This window comes from Chaetodon auriga, chromosome 5, assembly GCF_051107435.1.
Source record: "Chaetodon auriga isolate fChaAug3 chromosome 5, fChaAug3.hap1, whole genome shotgun sequence".
NCBI lineage: Eukaryota > Metazoa > Chordata > Actinopteri > Chaetodontiformes > Chaetodontidae > Chaetodon > Chaetodon auriga.
This window is the reverse complement of record NC_135078.1, coordinates 20,400,770-20,417,359: the sequence shown is the minus strand read 5'-3', so window position 1 is coordinate 20,417,359 and position 16,590 is coordinate 20,400,770. Positions and strand designations below refer to the sequence as shown.

At 42.4% G+C, this 16,590-nt stretch overlaps 2 protein-coding genes across 4 annotated transcripts in view; one reads left to right on the top strand and one right to left on the bottom strand.

Annotated features, from left to right (window-relative positions):
* Window positions 1-7,816, top strand: part of vps13a (vacuolar protein sorting 13 homolog A) — a 32,431-nt gene extending 24,615 nt beyond the window's left edge. For 2 of the 3 annotated variants that reach the window (XM_076730159.1, XM_076730158.1), the window contains 14 exons: window positions 237-351; window positions 463-576; window positions 900-1,045; window positions 1,155-1,236; window positions 1,416-1,529; window positions 1,760-1,835; window positions 2,125-2,288; window positions 2,530-2,575; window positions 2,718-2,841; window positions 3,237-3,351; window positions 5,816-5,901; window positions 6,016-6,139; window positions 6,261-6,335; window positions 6,547-7,816. In XM_076730159.1, coding sequence (XP_076586274.1) covers window positions 237-351; window positions 463-576; window positions 900-1,045; window positions 1,155-1,236; window positions 1,416-1,529; window positions 1,760-1,835; window positions 2,125-2,288; window positions 2,530-2,575; window positions 2,718-2,841; window positions 3,237-3,351; window positions 5,816-5,901; window positions 6,016-6,139; window positions 6,261-6,335; window positions 6,547-6,597 — 1,432 coding nt within the window. In that variant the 3' untranslated portion in view covers window positions 6,598-7,816. The other variant, XM_076730160.1, reaches the window with a different exon arrangement.
* Window positions 7,817-8,229: 413 nt separating this feature from the next.
* On the bottom strand, window positions 8,230-16,318 carry LOC143321191 (guanine nucleotide-binding protein subunit alpha-14-like). Its single transcript, XM_076731378.1, has 7 exons — window positions 16,132-16,318; window positions 10,433-10,617; window positions 9,920-10,074; window positions 9,440-9,568; window positions 9,186-9,315; window positions 8,945-9,098; window positions 8,230-8,619 (listed from the first exon to the last, which is right to left on the bottom strand). The coding sequence occupies exons 1-7, from the start codon at window positions 16,250-16,252 to the stop codon at window positions 8,429-8,431; spliced, it is 1,065 nt and encodes a 354-aa protein (XP_076587493.1). The 5' UTR covers window positions 16,253-16,318; the 3' UTR covers window positions 8,230-8,428.
* Window positions 16,319-16,590: the final 272 nt, after the last annotated feature.

Here is a 16,590-nt window from a genome sequence, read left to right as displayed (position 1 = left end):
GTTTTTCCTTTGAGTCTGTCTGTTGTGATGCCCTGAAATGTATTTTTGCAATGTTTTCCATTGTCTAATTGATTTTTCCTACCTTCAGAAGGCACGAGTTGTACTTTGATTCTGATTCTGAGCCATTTGTATTCGAAATGCTTTCCATTTCAGCCACATGCTGGCATAGACTTTCTGCATCAACTGTTTTCTCAGTTTTGCCTCCAAATGGTGACGGGAATGTCTGTCTACCTCAGGTACTTCAAAGTGCTGATTCAAGAGATGGATCTGAAGCTCGATCTGGGCTTCCTGTATGCCATCCTGGACATGTTCACTCCTGAGAATGCCAGCATCATGAGCTCAGAACAGGAGGTCAGATACTCACATGTCACACCTCTGCGTTTCGATCAGAATCTGTGTCTTTCGCGACTTGAAGTGTTGAGATCCTGCTGTTTTTGTGCCTGTACATTTACATTCCTCTAGGTGGAGCTGTTCGAGAAGGACATAGAGTATATGAAGACAGAGCTAAATGATGTCTCTGCTGCTGACACCTCTCCCATCAGCCTCTATGAGTACTTCCACATTTCTCCCATCAAGGTTTGTGCAGTGTGTTTGTAGGTGGTGCAAAAATGATGACGAACAATTAAGCAGCAAAGTTCTTACAACCCTGATTCCAAGAAAACAAAGGAACTGTGAGAACACAGGGTCCTAACTTTTTTGGAATTGGCGTTGTAATTGAGTCCAATTAGTTTGTCTTCTTCATCTCTGCAACAACAGCACGAATTTAAAAATTTTGAATGGGGAAAAGCACAAATAAAACAGTAGCAAAATATTTTCACAAGGCACAGATACAGTGCACATTTTTGTCGTGAGTTTAGCACCGGAAACAGCCACGCTTAGTCGTGTTTTTGTTTACGCAGCTGCACCTGAGTTTCTCTCTGAGCACCGGAGGAGAAGACGGCCTGAAGGAGGTGAGAGAAACCGAACTCATTCCCGTCCAGTCCCTCAACCTGCTGCTGAAGAGCATCGGCGCCACACTCACTGATGCGCAGGACGTCGTCTTCAAGTACGAACGCATGCGAAGGCCCAAATAGAAAACACATATTTATTAACCTCTGTGTGACTTGTTTATGTAGGAATTTCTGCTACTTGACGCATTCTGTCATTTATTTCAGGCTGGCGTTCTTTGAGTTGACCTTCCAGTTTTGTACCACCCAGCAGCTACAGTGGGAGGTCATCCGCCATTATTCCAAGCAGGTAACACATACACACGCTTTACTGACAAAGACATAGTAACTTAGAAACTGCAGTAGTGGAGTATTTTCCATGTATTACACATTTATGTACTAATTATGAAAAATTGTGCATAATTAAACCAAAACCAACCAGGGCCTGGCTAAGAGTCGGCTTACCAGTTTCTATCCATCATCCTTCAGGCTATTAAACAGATGTATGTGCTGGTGCTGGGCCTGGATGTACTTGGAAATCCTTTTGGGCTGATCAGAGGTCTGTCGGAGGGAGTGGAAGCCTTCTTCTATGAGCCCTATCAGGTAGAAAAGTAGTGCAAGTACCGATGAGTGTTACCATAATGTATCAATGTTGTGGCATTTAAATTGTTAAGTTTATTTAAGGTGAACATTTACATGACACACTGTGAGTATATTTTACTCCAGTAATTGTGAACAGCTATTAAAAAGAAAACATTAGGTTTATGTTAACATTTACACCCGTGCAGACTTTACATGTTCCTTGTGTTTAGCTCTTATCTGTGGTCCTCTAGGGAGCCATCCAGGGGCCTGAGGAGTTTGTTGAAGGAATGGCTCTCGGGGTGAAGGCTCTGGTGGGAGGAGCTGTAGGTAAGCATGGGCCTCATGGAAGAATGATATCTCTAAAAAGGTGTTTGATACCTTGAGTATGACTGTGTTATATAGATACAAGTAAATACACTTTATTCCTCCTTTTGTTGGGCTTTAGTTTAGGTTTTTGTGTTTTATATTAGAGCTATGTTATTCTTACATGTGCCTGTGGTTCGTCAATTTCTTAGTACAATAAGACAGAAGAACATAGTAAAGAGTTTCTACTGCAAACAACTTTAACAAGAAATAAACATATTAAAGAGTTTTGTATCTGGAAATACTCTTCCAGGGGGTATAGCAGGTGCGGCCTCCAGGATCACAGGTGCCATGGCAAAGGGTGTCGCTGCCATAACAATGGATGAGGAATACCAGCAGAAGAGACGAGAGACTATGAACAAACAACCCAGTAGCCTGAGAGAGGGGCTGACCAGAGGTGGAAAGGGATTAGTGTCTGTACGTACTCAAACTTGTGTTTGTCGGAAGAAAATGTACCTTTGCCACATGTTTTTAAGTGTAAGAATGTAGAATAATGGCCTGAATTAAGTTGTCTGTTGCAACTCTCATTCAATCATTTAACAGATTAACTAGTAAGTAAGTAACTAGTAAGAATAAAAATAAAAAGAGGGTCTGCCACTAGGAGTTCTGCTATAGTGAATGTCTACTCTCTGGTAATATTGTTGTGTTTTCCTTCCAGGGATTTGTCAGTGGGATCACAGGGATTGTTACCAAACCTATTAAAGGTCTGTTGAATTGGACCCTCGTACAGATTGTAGTCATAACATTTGAAACTTTTATGGTCAAAATAATATAACAGTATGTCCTATATGCTGTAATTGTGTGCCCAGCTTTGTTTGGATGTTTGATGATGTGTTATTTTTGCAGGAGCCCAGAAGGAGGGCGCAGCAGGCTTTTTTAAAGGTGTTGGGAAAGGTCTGGTTGGTGCAGTAGCCAGACCGACTGGAGGCATTATTGACATGGCCAGCAGCACTTTCCAAGGGATCAAGAGGTACGTTCTTTTCTGTGTGCATGCACTCCATGGACGTGCTGCAGTGTCCATGTGCTTACAGCACCAGTGAGTTTACAGATAAGTGGCGTATATGTTTGCACACTCGTCTGGCCTCTACACAGTGCTTATTTTTTGCAATTTGCCAGTTTTAGAACATACAATTCATGTTAAGCTCCAAGGATATATGCAAAAATACTTGCATAGTATGAGTAAGACGATAATTATTTGTAGAAAAGTGTGTTTTCAGAAATAAATCATGCACTGTAAATATACAAAGAATAACCAGCTGTTTAGCACAGCTGGTCGTTGAGCCGTGGCAGAAGCTATTTGGCAGAATATACTCCTGTTTTGTTTGTGCATGAAGTACACATTTGTGTGCCTTGTCTCCTTTTTAGGGCAGCAGAGACTTCACAAGATGTTCAGTCGCTGCGTCCTCCTCGTTTCATCCACGAGGATGGTGTCATACGACCGTATAAGGAGAGGGAGGGCCTCGGCAGTCAGATGCTCCAGGTAGGACAAAAATCTCTGCATCATCAGCTCTCCATTGTCAGACCTGGGCAAATAACTTTTCATTAGTATTCTTTAAGTGATACATCCGTCATGCAATCTAAACAATTTGCCCTGGTTTGTAAGTTGAGTTGTGTGTTCATGCAGGCACACAGACATTAATTTCTAACAGTAAAACCTCTTTTTTTAACCATCCTCCCTTCAGTCTGCTTTATTTTAATTATCGTTAAACCACTTCTGTATTTTAGCGATTGCTTTGGCCTTTCTCGTTTATAGATCCTCAGAAAGCAGTTCAGCTCAGTTCTCAGTGATTCATTCACCTCTGTGTCTGTGTGTAAGAAGGTAAAAATACTTTTACAACCAAAATGAAGACATCTTCAGTTCCAAAGCAGCGACTGCAGTTACCATGTGTCTGCTGAAATAACATGATTGGTTTAGTGCCTTGTGATGTAGAACACTGATTTGTTTGGCAAATTTTGCTGCATCTGGACCAAAGGGTCCTCAAGGTTTTAGCAAAAGTATTCCTTGCAGCTATTTGACTGAACATATTAGCACACTACTCTGAATGTGGCTCAGTCAGTCAGCAGCATGGGTTTCTCATATTTGTAGATTTTAGTGTAGCTTCAAAGTGTTTTTTGTTTTTTTTTGTAATGATATTAGCTGTCGTGCTGGATGGACTGGGTTGAAGTTTCCGCTCATGAGTCTCAGGTCAGAGCTGCACTATTTGGCTGATAGTAAAGATGTCTTTTGTAGGATTACCCCCACAATTTACAGATAAGTGACAAATTAAAGTGCACTAGTGAGGCAAATCTTGAGTTCTAGGCAAGGAATTAACACCATTCGTCCTAAAGATACTCCCTCATGTGGTGTTTTGGTGGTGGTGGTGGAGAGCGTGTCCAAAACATCCACCCAGAATCTTCCAGGTTGTTCCGTTTGGTGGAGGTCTGGTGACTGTGAAGGCCATAGCATACGATTCACTTTCATTCTCATCATATCTCATCTCATCCCCTGTATAGAAGCATCTGCATTCATCATTTTTTTTGTTGTGTTTTCTTTTGTTCAGGTTTTTCCTTTCATTTGTCACCTATCTGTATCACCAGCTTTAGACTCAGGCTAGCTTTGTGTGTAAATTGATCCTTTAGATTACAGACAGATTCATGTAAAATTATGACTAATGACAAGAATAACACAACTACAAATCACCGTGGATACCTCATCTCAGGCCTGCTTTTGTGTTTCTGCTGTAGTTGGTTAGGTTGGCATGAGATGCATTGTGACTGACTTAAACTGACTTTATACTTCAGGTGAAACTCGAATAATTAACTTACCACATGAAGGTTTTAAGCTTCATCCCATTTAAAGGCTGTTACATTTTGACAAGCATGCAGGAGCTTTGATGCTTTTTGGAGCAATTCCACATCAGATATTTCATAATTACTTAACTTTGAGGAAAATGAAAGAATGATTGTTGGCCGATGCCGTCAGATTGTGGATGCATGATATATTTTAGGCCAATAAATTAGGGTACGAGTTTTAATCTTATATAATGAGTCAGTTAGATCTGGTCAGGTCAGAGCTATGGGTTATTAAATCATCAGCCTTTGCTCACTGAATCTCAGCCTTTGCACAAACTACAGGTTCTTTTTAAAATACAAAATGTCCATATCATGCATCCCTAAATCAGATTATGTATTTCCTTGTCTATCGCTCAAAGCCCTGCTGACCTCACTCCACACGTCGCAGTGAGCCTCTGCAGTACAGTGGCCCTCTGGGTAGAGACAGGCTTTTGACTGTCCGTGCTCTGACCTTCACTCTTCTCTCTTGTCATGTCCACAGAGGAGATTGGGCTACAGTGAATGGTGTAGAAGTGGCTCAGAGGATGAGGGTGATGAGGAAAAGTGACAGCCGTAGTGTAGCGTTGGTGTTGTCTGTCAGGAGTTCGCTGTTGCAGATTTTGAACAAACCAAAGAAATGAGTGCGAGTAGTTTAAGAAATGTGTTTTTATGTATTTTTAGCTGTTCATGAACTTCATGTGTGTTTTCTTTATTGTGTTAGTGTCTTTCAGTATCATTTCATTATCATCACCTCCTACTTTATACCTTATACTCTTTTCTTTCCTCATTTTCTCACAAGCCACTAAAGAAACCTTTCTTTGTTTGGATTTCCTTCATTGTCATTCACTGCCTCGATTCACTGTCCTCTTGTTCTCAATAAAAGACTCAACTTTTAAACTTCCACCTGTCGTTGTCTTTGTTTCATCTTTCCTCAACACCCCACAACATTTCCCAGTTTCATTAGAGGAAGCTTTATTCATCACTCCTTTTGCAGCTCCTGCTTATTTATAGTGTGCAGTTGTTTTTGAGGCACTTATGTAGAAACTGTCCTGGAACGTAGACGTCTGGGCTTCACTTTGTTTTTCAGTCCCGCTGTTTGTGTTAATATTCACATACTTTCTTTCTCCTTTCAGAAAATTGAGAATGGACGTTTTGCCAAGTACAGATACTTTGCGCATGCCAAGGTCAATGACTCCGACTTCCTCATGATCACAAAGAGGTGAGTGGCTTTGGTCTCCATCTGATGTGCTGCTCATCACTATTTGGAGTCCTCACAGATGCACGATATGCTGCTTCTTTCTAGCCTTTTTATTTGTTGTTGTTTCTTTTCCAGGGGAATATTTTTCGTGACCAAAGGCACATTTGGCCAGCTGACCTGTGAGTGGCAGTACCTGTTTGAAGAGTTCACCAAGGATCCAATGATTGTAGAGAACCGCCGACTTCGCATTGAGGCCAAGGTACAAAAACAGAAGATTCCTTTTTCCCCCTCGAAGGCTGCTGTTTTTACAAATACGTTACAGATTTTAAACATTTATTTAGCAGGTTATTGCTCTAATTGCCTTATTTTGTGTTCTGCAGGAGAGAGTAAAGTCTGTCTTCCATGCCAAGGAGTTTGGGAAGATCATAAACTTTAAAACTCCTGAGATAGCCAAGGTGAGTTTATGACTTGACAATAAGAGGCTCCACTTGAAATGTTTTATTGTCTTTCAGTTGTGTAAAAAATGCCTGACTGTCATATGTCGTCTATATATAATCAAAATGAGCAGATTTGTTTTACTCGTGTTTCCGTGTGTCATCCAGGCCGAAGCCTGCAGTCTCAGTCAATGACTGCACTAAAATTTGCTCTACCTTTGGTTTATTTCAGTGGGTTCTTGCCAAATTGGAGGACGCAAGAGAGAGTTTACCCAAATACTAACCCATGAAGAAGACCAAGAAAAGCTAAAAATATAAAGAAGAAGAGAAGAAAACATGCACAAAGTCTGTGCGTGTCAGTGCCTTTGTTCCTCACTGCATGCTACGTTTGTTTACCTCCATGTGTGAGTAGTGGTAAAAACACGAAATCGATGCTGTATGTTGACTGTTAGTGTGTGTCGGGGGCGAAAGACTGAGTGAGTGGTTTGTATGTGTGCACGTCTGTAAGAGTGCTATAAATGACTCGCATTCATCTCCCACAGAAGCTCAGAATGCATTGAACCAAGCCACTCATCCTTTTGTGCACATGCTGCGGTGTTGATTTTTAATGATTGATTCTTATATGAAAACTAATGTGGAGTCTGGAGTTTCAAACACACCTCGTCGCAGTGTGTTTGTGTCCAAAATGCTGCTGAAATTGTAGGATTTTCAGTCGGCCTTTGTTTCCAGTTCTCAACCTAAGACACATGAACTCACTAATTTCATCCAGTTTGATTTTTATTGAACATATTTCAGGCTGTGTTTGTTTGGCTGTTCTGGTGCAACGGCTTAGAGATGTGGTAGAACACAGCTTGTGTAACACTGATGCCAAATCAACCATAACTGTAGCACATTTAATGTCGTACACTGTTTATTTCACCAGATCATTTAAAAGGGAAACGAATTGAAATCCTGCATATGGCTTTACAACACGTGTTCAGAATGTGCTGTCTTTCCACCGTCTCTTTTCTTTTACTCTCTTACTTTCCTCCTTTTATTTTATACATTTCTGCAGTTGAAGACTGTTCAGTGTGTGATTTCTAGACGCATGCTATTTTTATACTGTACTTACACGATCAATCCACTGTATATTGATATAATATAGTATTCTATCTGTATATATCCATCCTCACACAATAGTCTGTATTACAGAGTTACGGATTGTAATTTTGTTATTTTTATGTTTTTATACCACACATATGCAATGCCAACGATGTTGATGATTTATGCAGAGAAAAGTATATTTAAATGAAGTGAATGCTAACTATTACAGCTGCTGTTTACTCTGGTGTGTATTTTATAGGTTTACTTTTGGTTTGGGGTGCATCGCAGTTTAATACGACTAAATATTGCTGTTGCCATTAGTGATTGTCATTTATGTCATCGGGGAGCAAAATGTTCACTGCAGTGGCTTCATGTTATGTTCAGTTTTCAAAAAAAATAAAATATGTGTTTCAAATTTCCTCTTCCTTTATTTCTTCTACCAAAACACACAAATTACACTCTTTTTTTAAGTAACTATAATAGTTTATTGAAAATTACTATAAATATAATTTCCATTTCAACTTGGACTATTTACATCTAAAACAAACTCAGCGGCTGCGCTGACTGTCCTGAGTCAGTATGGCATGGCAGGCACAGGTGGCTCAGTGTTAGAAAAGGTAATATTAAATCACTAAACTCAGCTAATGCATCAGCAGAAAGTGTGTATCAGTTAAAGCTCTCATATTTTAAGAAGTTGAAAAACAAGTAGCCCACACAGTAGATCAATGATATTACTTACACTAAATCTCACATTCTAACAAATACACACAGTAAACAGACAGCAGTAGTTTGGGTATGTGTCTCATACGTTCATATTTTCTTTGGCTGGACTTTTACAGGCACAATAGATTGAAATAAAACCAAGAATCAGCGGTTGTGTAAACAGGGAGGAACTTGGTAAAATCTAACTGTTCTCTGTTTAGACGGCCAAGGAAGAGCTGAGTAAAGATTTGTTTCCTCGCGTCCTCCTCACGCCTTTCGTTGCACCCTCTCGCGTCCCTCTGCTTCCTCTCCTGTCCTGCTGCTCCTCTTCACACCAGATTGAACTCCTTCAGGTTGTGTCTGAGGATGGTGTCTTTGACGGCCACGAAGACGAAGCGGATGTTTTCCGTGTCTGTGGCGCAGGTAAAGTGAGGGTACAGCGTCTTGTCCCTGTCCGGGTTTTGCTCTTGGTACATTTTCAGGATGAATTCTTGAGCTGCTGTAGCATCCTGCTCAGGTCCTGCAAGTCAGGGTTGATAATATTTGCTTAAATGCTTGTTTATCACACGGTCTGTTTATAGTACCTCTGGTCTCTGCTTCCTGTGGTGATTGCATAAATGAAAGACTTAAAGAAACAGTATGTGACTTTTCCTGTTTTAGTTTTTGTGCCCTTTCTCATGCATTTTCTTTCTTCTGTCTTTCAGACCCAAATGCATTAACAGTCTCACCAGTGAGACACTGAAGACAGAAAATGTGCAAAGGCTGCTCACTTCAGATCAGACAGGGCTTCTAATCACACCATAAATGACCTGCCTGTGTATGACTTTTCAAACAAACTAACTAACCTGTGAATTCTGGGAAGTAGGAGGCTACATGAGAGTACATGATCTTCTCCTTGAGGATGTCGGTCTTGTTGAGGAAAAGTATGACGGAAGAGCGCTGGAACCAGGGATAGGTGATGATGGTTTTGAACAGGGCCTTGCTCTCCTCCATACGGTTCTGAAATGAAATTGCAGCTTGGAAATGAAGGCACATTTTAAAGGATCAAAGTCAAGAAGATGATCTGCTGTCAAGTCGAATTCGCACCTCGTTGTCGCACTCAGCCAGGACCTGGTCATACTCACTGAGCGCCACCAGGAAGATGATGGAGGTGACGTTCTCAAAGCAGTGGATCCACTTCCTCCTCTCTGACCTCTGACCCCCCACATCCACCATCCTGCCATAACAGCCAACCCAACAACAAGCGAAAGGGTGCAACGTCACCTGTGCTGCCGACTGCATGATCAGATCCACAGCAGCATACTTGAGCCATTACCTGTCATACTGGTGTTATATCTCACCTGAAGATGACATTCTCCATGTCAAAGGGGTATTCGATGATACCCGTGGTCGGCACACGGACTCTGAGGATATCCTGCAGGTCAGGTATGTAAGAGGGTTGTGCAATTCGATCCAGGTCGGTGAGATAGCTGAAAAGGGAGAGGAAATATGAAGAAAAATAACAGAATTGAGAGAATTTTGTGGCTATTAAAACAGTTAGTTGCGATATGAGAAACCTGATTTTTCTTACCATACAATGGTAAGACTGCAGGTTCTAGTAACTATTGCCATTGAATTTGTGAGTGCTGGTAAGCGATGTGTTAAGATTTGGTGCTGTAAACTCCCTACAAATTGATAAAACCACCATATTTACAGGAATCAGCACTGAGACCAGTGTCTTCAATTGTAGCAGTATATTATCTGAAGCATTCAGTATTTGGCAGTGCTGAAGGGAGTAGAAGCTCTGTGTGCATATTACATGTCGTATGTCTCATGCTCACTATTTGGTGGAGTCGGACAGCTGGTATTCCCTGCGTCGGTCGTAGCACTCTTGTATTCCCGCATCTTTCCACAGACTCCTAACAGCCACCACCAGGCTTTGATCTAACTCCTCCACTTTGTCCACTTCCACCTCCAGGACTGAGTCTGCATGACTCTGTGGACACACAGACAGCCGTGAAGACAGTGAGAAAAAGGTCCAGCCGGCATGACCCTAAACGTCTCTTACTTTGTGTAAAAAGGACCAAGGAGAGGAAAAGAAGCAGGAAACTAGTTTGGATTTTGAATTTCTAGATTTAAGTGCAAGGAAATGTAGACATGATTTGTAGACGTGTTTGCAGAGCAGCAGATTCTCTCTGTACTCTGCACTGAAGCTGAGCCTGTCTATTGGTCCGTGAATACAGGAGCATGTTTAACACATATCATGTAGAGACAAACTGAGAAAACCACAAAGAAGTTGAAATTGCTGATATCCTCACTGATAGCTACAGGAGCCATCTTGAGTCTGTCTGTACCTGGTTCTGGGGATTAGAGAAAGATACGCTGAGTGCCTCCATGGCTCGGATCATGGCCTGCATGGACGTGTAGATGTTCTGGTAGACCAGCTTGGCGTAGCTCTTCTTGTCCTCATCTGTGTATCCTCCTCCATGGATAATCCTCATCTGTTTGATAAAGGTGCTCTTTCCACTCTCTCCAGTGCCTGTTGGGTACAGTGAGGTTTCAATCCATGCATATGTTTTTCTACTTTTACAATTACATCTTAACATGCTACAAACAGTGGTGAAGGAAACTTCTGCTGGTGGGGAGGCAGGAATGAAAGGTGCTTAATCTTCATCTGTAATCTACCCAGTGAAAGAAATGATAAGTACAATAAGTACATCTGAAGTGCAGAAGTATAAAGTAACACAAAATGTAAATTCTCAAGTAAAGAACAAGTAACTGAAAATTGAGTTTACAGTATTTGCACAGTACAGTACTATGCTCCACTGAAAACACTACACAATATAATTTTACTTCATCAACTTCATTGATTTTTGTAAATGCATGCTTATTATGAATTTGATGCCCCAACATGTTTCAAACAAGTTGGGACAGGAGCAACAAAAGGCTGGGAGAGCTGCTGAACGCTCCAAAAACACCTGTTTGGAACATTCCACAGGTAATCAGGTTGATTGGTAACAGGTGATAGTATCATGATTGGGTAAGAAAGGGGCATCCTGGAAAGGCTCAGTCGTTCACAAGCAAGGATGGAGTGAGGTTCACCACTTAATGAACACATGATTGGATAAAATTACTACATGAGCTGAGGAGCATGCATTGTTTTTATTTAGGTTTTATACAGAGCCCCGTCTTTTTTGGAATCAGTGTTGCATATGTGAGCTGCCAGTTGACGATCAGCCAAATTCCAACACTCAACTGTTTCTGTGCAGCTCGTAGTCAAGCTGAATCAAATACTACTGTAAAGACTCAGCTGTTAGTTTATGTCGTAGGTAAAACAGAAACATGTGTCATTAGAAAGCAATAGATCTACCTGCTGTACCTGATAAATGAGCAAATGTTCATTAACTGTCTTAGTTCAACACAGACGGCCACACACACACACACACACACACACACACACACACGCACAGAGTCTCTGTCACGTTCCTCTTCAGTTCCCCTCATTTTCTCATTCAGACCACATGATGCACAATCGATTTGTTTAACAAATGTGTGTTTGTTAACAGACCTGGATAAGTTGCCTTGTCTGTGTGTGTGCTCATGCCATGCGTGTGTGTGTGTGTGTGTGTGTGTGTGTGTGTGTGTGTGTGTGTGTGTGTGTGTGTGTGTGTGTGTGAGAAAATACTCCTGCCCCTGTATCCTGGCCTCTCAGCAAAGTGTGTTAAAGCTCGGCGATGAGCCTGAGTGGTGCCAGCAGTTTTGCATGGCACGGGGAATTCTTGCATCTTTACATCTTAGCAAACAAGGCTCAGACAAATTGCCTGCATTTGAATGCATCTTGTTTACAAGTCAAGTTTCTTGGAGATGAGGGGGATTTGGGCAAGACAGCCAGGTAAACCCTGAGATGGAGGCAAATCACGATCCTGCACGAGTCGGTCTTAAATGAGCTCAGAGGCCTCAGACTTTCATCAGTGTGTGCACAAACTGGGGACACTGATGGAGTCTGAAGTTTACCAGCCAAGGAAGGTCTAACAAGTAGATGCTATGAAGTTGCATATCAGGAAGTGCGACATTTAATAACCTTTTTTTTATTTGTGTATCCTTGAGTGATTTCCCATGACACATCACATATACATATTTGACCTCAAACACAACCTCACACCTACACACACCTGTGGCAGGTGTGATTGTGGTGATGAGACAAGGTGACGTGTGTTTGAATGAATGTGGCAGTAATGTGGCAGATGTAAGAACTACTATCACCTGCCACACTCTACTCTCCTTCCTTTTGTTTTGTGCGGCTTTGTGAGGCTTTGTAGGAAAATGTACGTTACCGTTTAGACTTTCTTTATTGTCTTGGATTAAGGGAAATGCGGCATGAAAATCCACGTGGTGGTTTGGGAAATTCTGCTGTTTTCTTTGCTGTATTTTCGTGTGCTGCGGAGAGGTTTGGGGCTTGGTTCCTGTGTGTTTCCTGTGGTTCTCCAGGTGGCTTGGGATCTGGCTCCAACACACCTGGGACTCATCGTAATCAAACACAGCATAAAGGCTGGACTACAGAGGACTCGTTGCCAGATTGTTTCTGCTGCGTAGTGGTAGGGTTGGGTGTTTACTAGAGCTACCTGCGAGTAGAAGTTTACAGTTTTTGTTTCTCTCGTGTCGATAACCACTACTTGACCTCTTGTAGCTTTTTCTTTATGCTCAGTGAGTTCTCCACCCGCCTCGAGCCTCTAGTCCACAACCATCACCACCTAGTTTCATATGTGCCTCCACCACCACGTGCCCTCAACGCTGTACTCACACCACCTGAGCTCTGTGCACTCCAGCGTTTCTCTGAGCTGCTCTCCACCTCAGTGCCTCACCTGCTATTCTCAGGACTTCCCCGCTATGAGTTTCCCGCATACCTGAAGTCTCCAGCCTACCTCCATCCACAGCCGTTGATCATCTATCATCTCAATAAATTCCTATTTTACACAACAAATCAAACAATGAAAGGAAGACAGCATGTAATAATCAGGGGGGTAGGACTGTGGGGGAAAAGGGGAACGAGTAAACAGGGGCCTCGTGTGTGGAGGGCTCACAGATACTAGAAAGAACAGCTGTGGATTTGGGGAGGGGCCCATGGAGAACATCAATGTGCAGGTTCCAGAGCTGTGTGCCACGCTCCTGATAATAAGAACACTAAATAACGTGGCTGCAGACAAGAAATGAATCTCTTTTTTGAGAAGAGCCACTGGTCATACCTCAATCCACTTTATTCTTGCTTCTCTGGGTTCTGTCGTCCTAAAATGGATAATCAGCTCCATCTGGTTTCCTCCTCATCTTTGTGTGTTTTGTGCTTCCATTAGTTTGTTAATATTTAATACTGATACCGCATCTATTCAGATGTGCATGCCTACATGGTTTATGGTCCTGCTTTCTTTTACATTTTATATGTTTATTCTTTTGTTCCTGCATTCGTCCAGCACTTGTAGTGAAATTGCAGCTGAACTAAATGACCAGTACTTGTACTTTGTGCTGTATAGAGGAGTGTTGACGTGTGTGCGTTGTCCTACAGCTTTTCATGGTCGGCCCCTGAATCGACAGAGGAGGCAGAATGTGTACGTGCTGATCTCTCGTTCTGCTTCACTCCCACTCGTCCTCTCCAGGGACCTGACTGTGACCATCCTAATGAAATCCTCTGGGAGCTCTGAGTCACTCTGATCAGGTAAATGAATGTTATTGTTAAAGCACTTCCCTTGTGATAACCTGGAATCATTTATTTTGAGTCATCTTTTTTCTGGTGACCTGTTCAACCTGTTTCTGCTCATCAGACAGTTTAGCCTTTGTTCAGCCATTTCAACAGCCCAATGACTTATTTCTGTGTATTTCATCCACATAAACTGCTCAAAACTTTGCCGCAGCTGACAGTAACTTTGTCATCCTGAACAGTGATGTAGCACGCTCTGTGCCAGAATCCATGTAATAGTTTTTTAATGTCTACCACCTTTTTAAGGTCTCATCCATCAATAATGCACAATGAAAAAGTAAGCTGAGATAAGGACTTTCACAAAAAAAGAGGGATTTATGATGAATTTAGGCATTGTGGGCAGAAACCTGACACTCTCTGAGAGAAAGCCCTTTCTCAGAGAGCAGTGGAGGCAAACCTACAGCTCACATCCTGTGCGGGACTGGATTTGCATGACATTTGCATGAGGTGCGCCAGTAGCAGCTAGTTATGGCTTTCAGACACACCACTGACAGAGGTCTTGACAGTGACTCCCATGCCTGACATGCTACGGCACTGCTGCGGTAAAGTGGGCTGTGTCCAGAGCGCTCAAAGAGTCATGGAGGCTCTTTGGATGCCAGGTAGCAACACCCTGTTTCCACGTTCACTGGATCTATTAAAGCTACACAAGTGCATGGGGAAAAAATGGGTTCAAGCCTCAAGTCGTCTCTCTCAGCTGGCATCAAACCTGCTGAGGATGAACACGGAGATCGACCACCACCTGCCCTTCGCACAACATGCATGCAGGGTCTACAAAAAGGCCCAACAGCACACGTTTCTCCAGAGGAAGCTGAAAGGTTTAAACATCAGACAGCACACTTTAACAGCAGAACGTCACCCCTCAACTCAGCCCTCACAGTTTAACACTGCACCTCACAGAGAAAGAAAAACAAAAAACTTTGAAACACTTTCACTCCTACTGTAATATCCATTTTAAACAAGGCCAAACAGATGTGAAGACTTTTTAATGCAGCTTCCACACCTGCTCTTATTTAGTTGAGAAATAGTTTGTGTTTACACACAATTTTATGTGACTAATTCATGGATATATGTTTTAATGTTCTTTGTGAGCTCCTGGGATATTTTTCTATCATTATGTGATGAAGTTTATGAATCTTGAATCCTTGAAGCGCCCTTGGACAAATCAGTGAGCTCATACCAGGAAGTGTACGTCCCTCCTTCACATTACTGACACCTCCATAAAAGATCCAATGTTTAAACATCACAAGCATGAAGCAACACAACTGCCTCTCACACTGTCTGTGTTTCTGACACAATGCACTGATAACTGACTCCTGGACATCACATTCATACTTTCCCCTCACTATTTTGTTCTTCACTCCCTTTTCACACTAAGAGGAAACTGCAGTTCAACCCAACAGAGGAATGAAAACGGCCACATTTGTCCACTCCAGCAGCTCTGTGAAGGAATTTAACTGACAAAGAATGGATGCGCCAAGTTTCGGTTTCCATACACACTTGGACTGGAAACGCGCTCAAGTCAAAACACAATATCGTCTTAAACTGTCAAATCTCTCTGTGCGTGAGACTGTTTTAAGTATTTCTATGGGAACATTTGAATCCAGTAGGCAAATGGATCAAGGCTAAAAAAAAAAATTCGATAGTGCGTAAAATGAACGGTGCGGCTAAGGCGCGCAGCTACTCACACTCTAACTGTTGGGGCTTAGCCAGAGCGCACTGCACCACATCCGGAGACCAGAGCGAGGGGAGTGGAGACAGGACATGTAGAGAACAGTTAGATATGAAGTATACAGTATAGCTGGTCACACTATTCATGACTTGGTTGCTTTACGCACAGTCACGTCTATCCAGAACATCTTAACACACAGAGCATGGATATATTTTACGAAGTGTTTATTCCTGTATTTATCATACTTAAAATTTAATTTAGTTTTATAGTCTGCTGAGTGCTGACCCACCCGCCATGATACCTGCATGCCCAGGTGTGGTCAGGAAGCAGTGAAGTGATGGGAAATGTAAAGCTCTCCTTGATGACTCACTGACCTCCCATAATTGGCACCGGGGAGATATACCACAGAACCCAAAACAGCAAAACGACAAGTAATTATTCCATCCCAGGAACATTTTAAGAGCTTTGAAAGGTTGATTTTGACTGGAAATGGACAGAAAAGTTAAGGATGGGGTTACGCGCCATCAGTTTCATAATTCAGTGTCACTTTGGGTTAAAAACCACCAAGAATGTGTGAGAAGGACGTCAGCCATTCTGTACAAACTCAGTTACCCTCCAGGCTCAGCGTTGCTCACCTAACAGCAGCAGTTTCAGCTCCCTGCGAGAGTCCTTCTTGTCTCTGCGCAGCTGCTTCTCGATCTCCTCGTTGATCCTCTGGTTCTCTCTCTCCTCCGCTGACACGCAACATCCAGCCATCGTTCAAACGGAGCAGCTCGTCCTCCGCTGAGCCCTCTGCTGTCGACGAGAAAAATGCTGAAGGCGGTTGGGGATGTCAGCCGCGTCTTCTCCGCTCGTTCCACCTCTCTCGCCTCACAGATTCAGAGGGGAAAAGGCGCAGAGCATCATTGAAAGTGATGCTTTCTTCTGCCTCTCAACTGAGAAAAGCAGTTTATTGAAGAAAATGAGGAGGCTAAAATAGAGAATTCCTGGTCTAAAGGGAAAATTCAGAGATCTTTTTTTTTTTTTAAGGACTCAAAGGCTCTGACCCTCTTTGATAAGGTGCTGCGGTTGGTGTGAGGCTGGACACTTGTTGA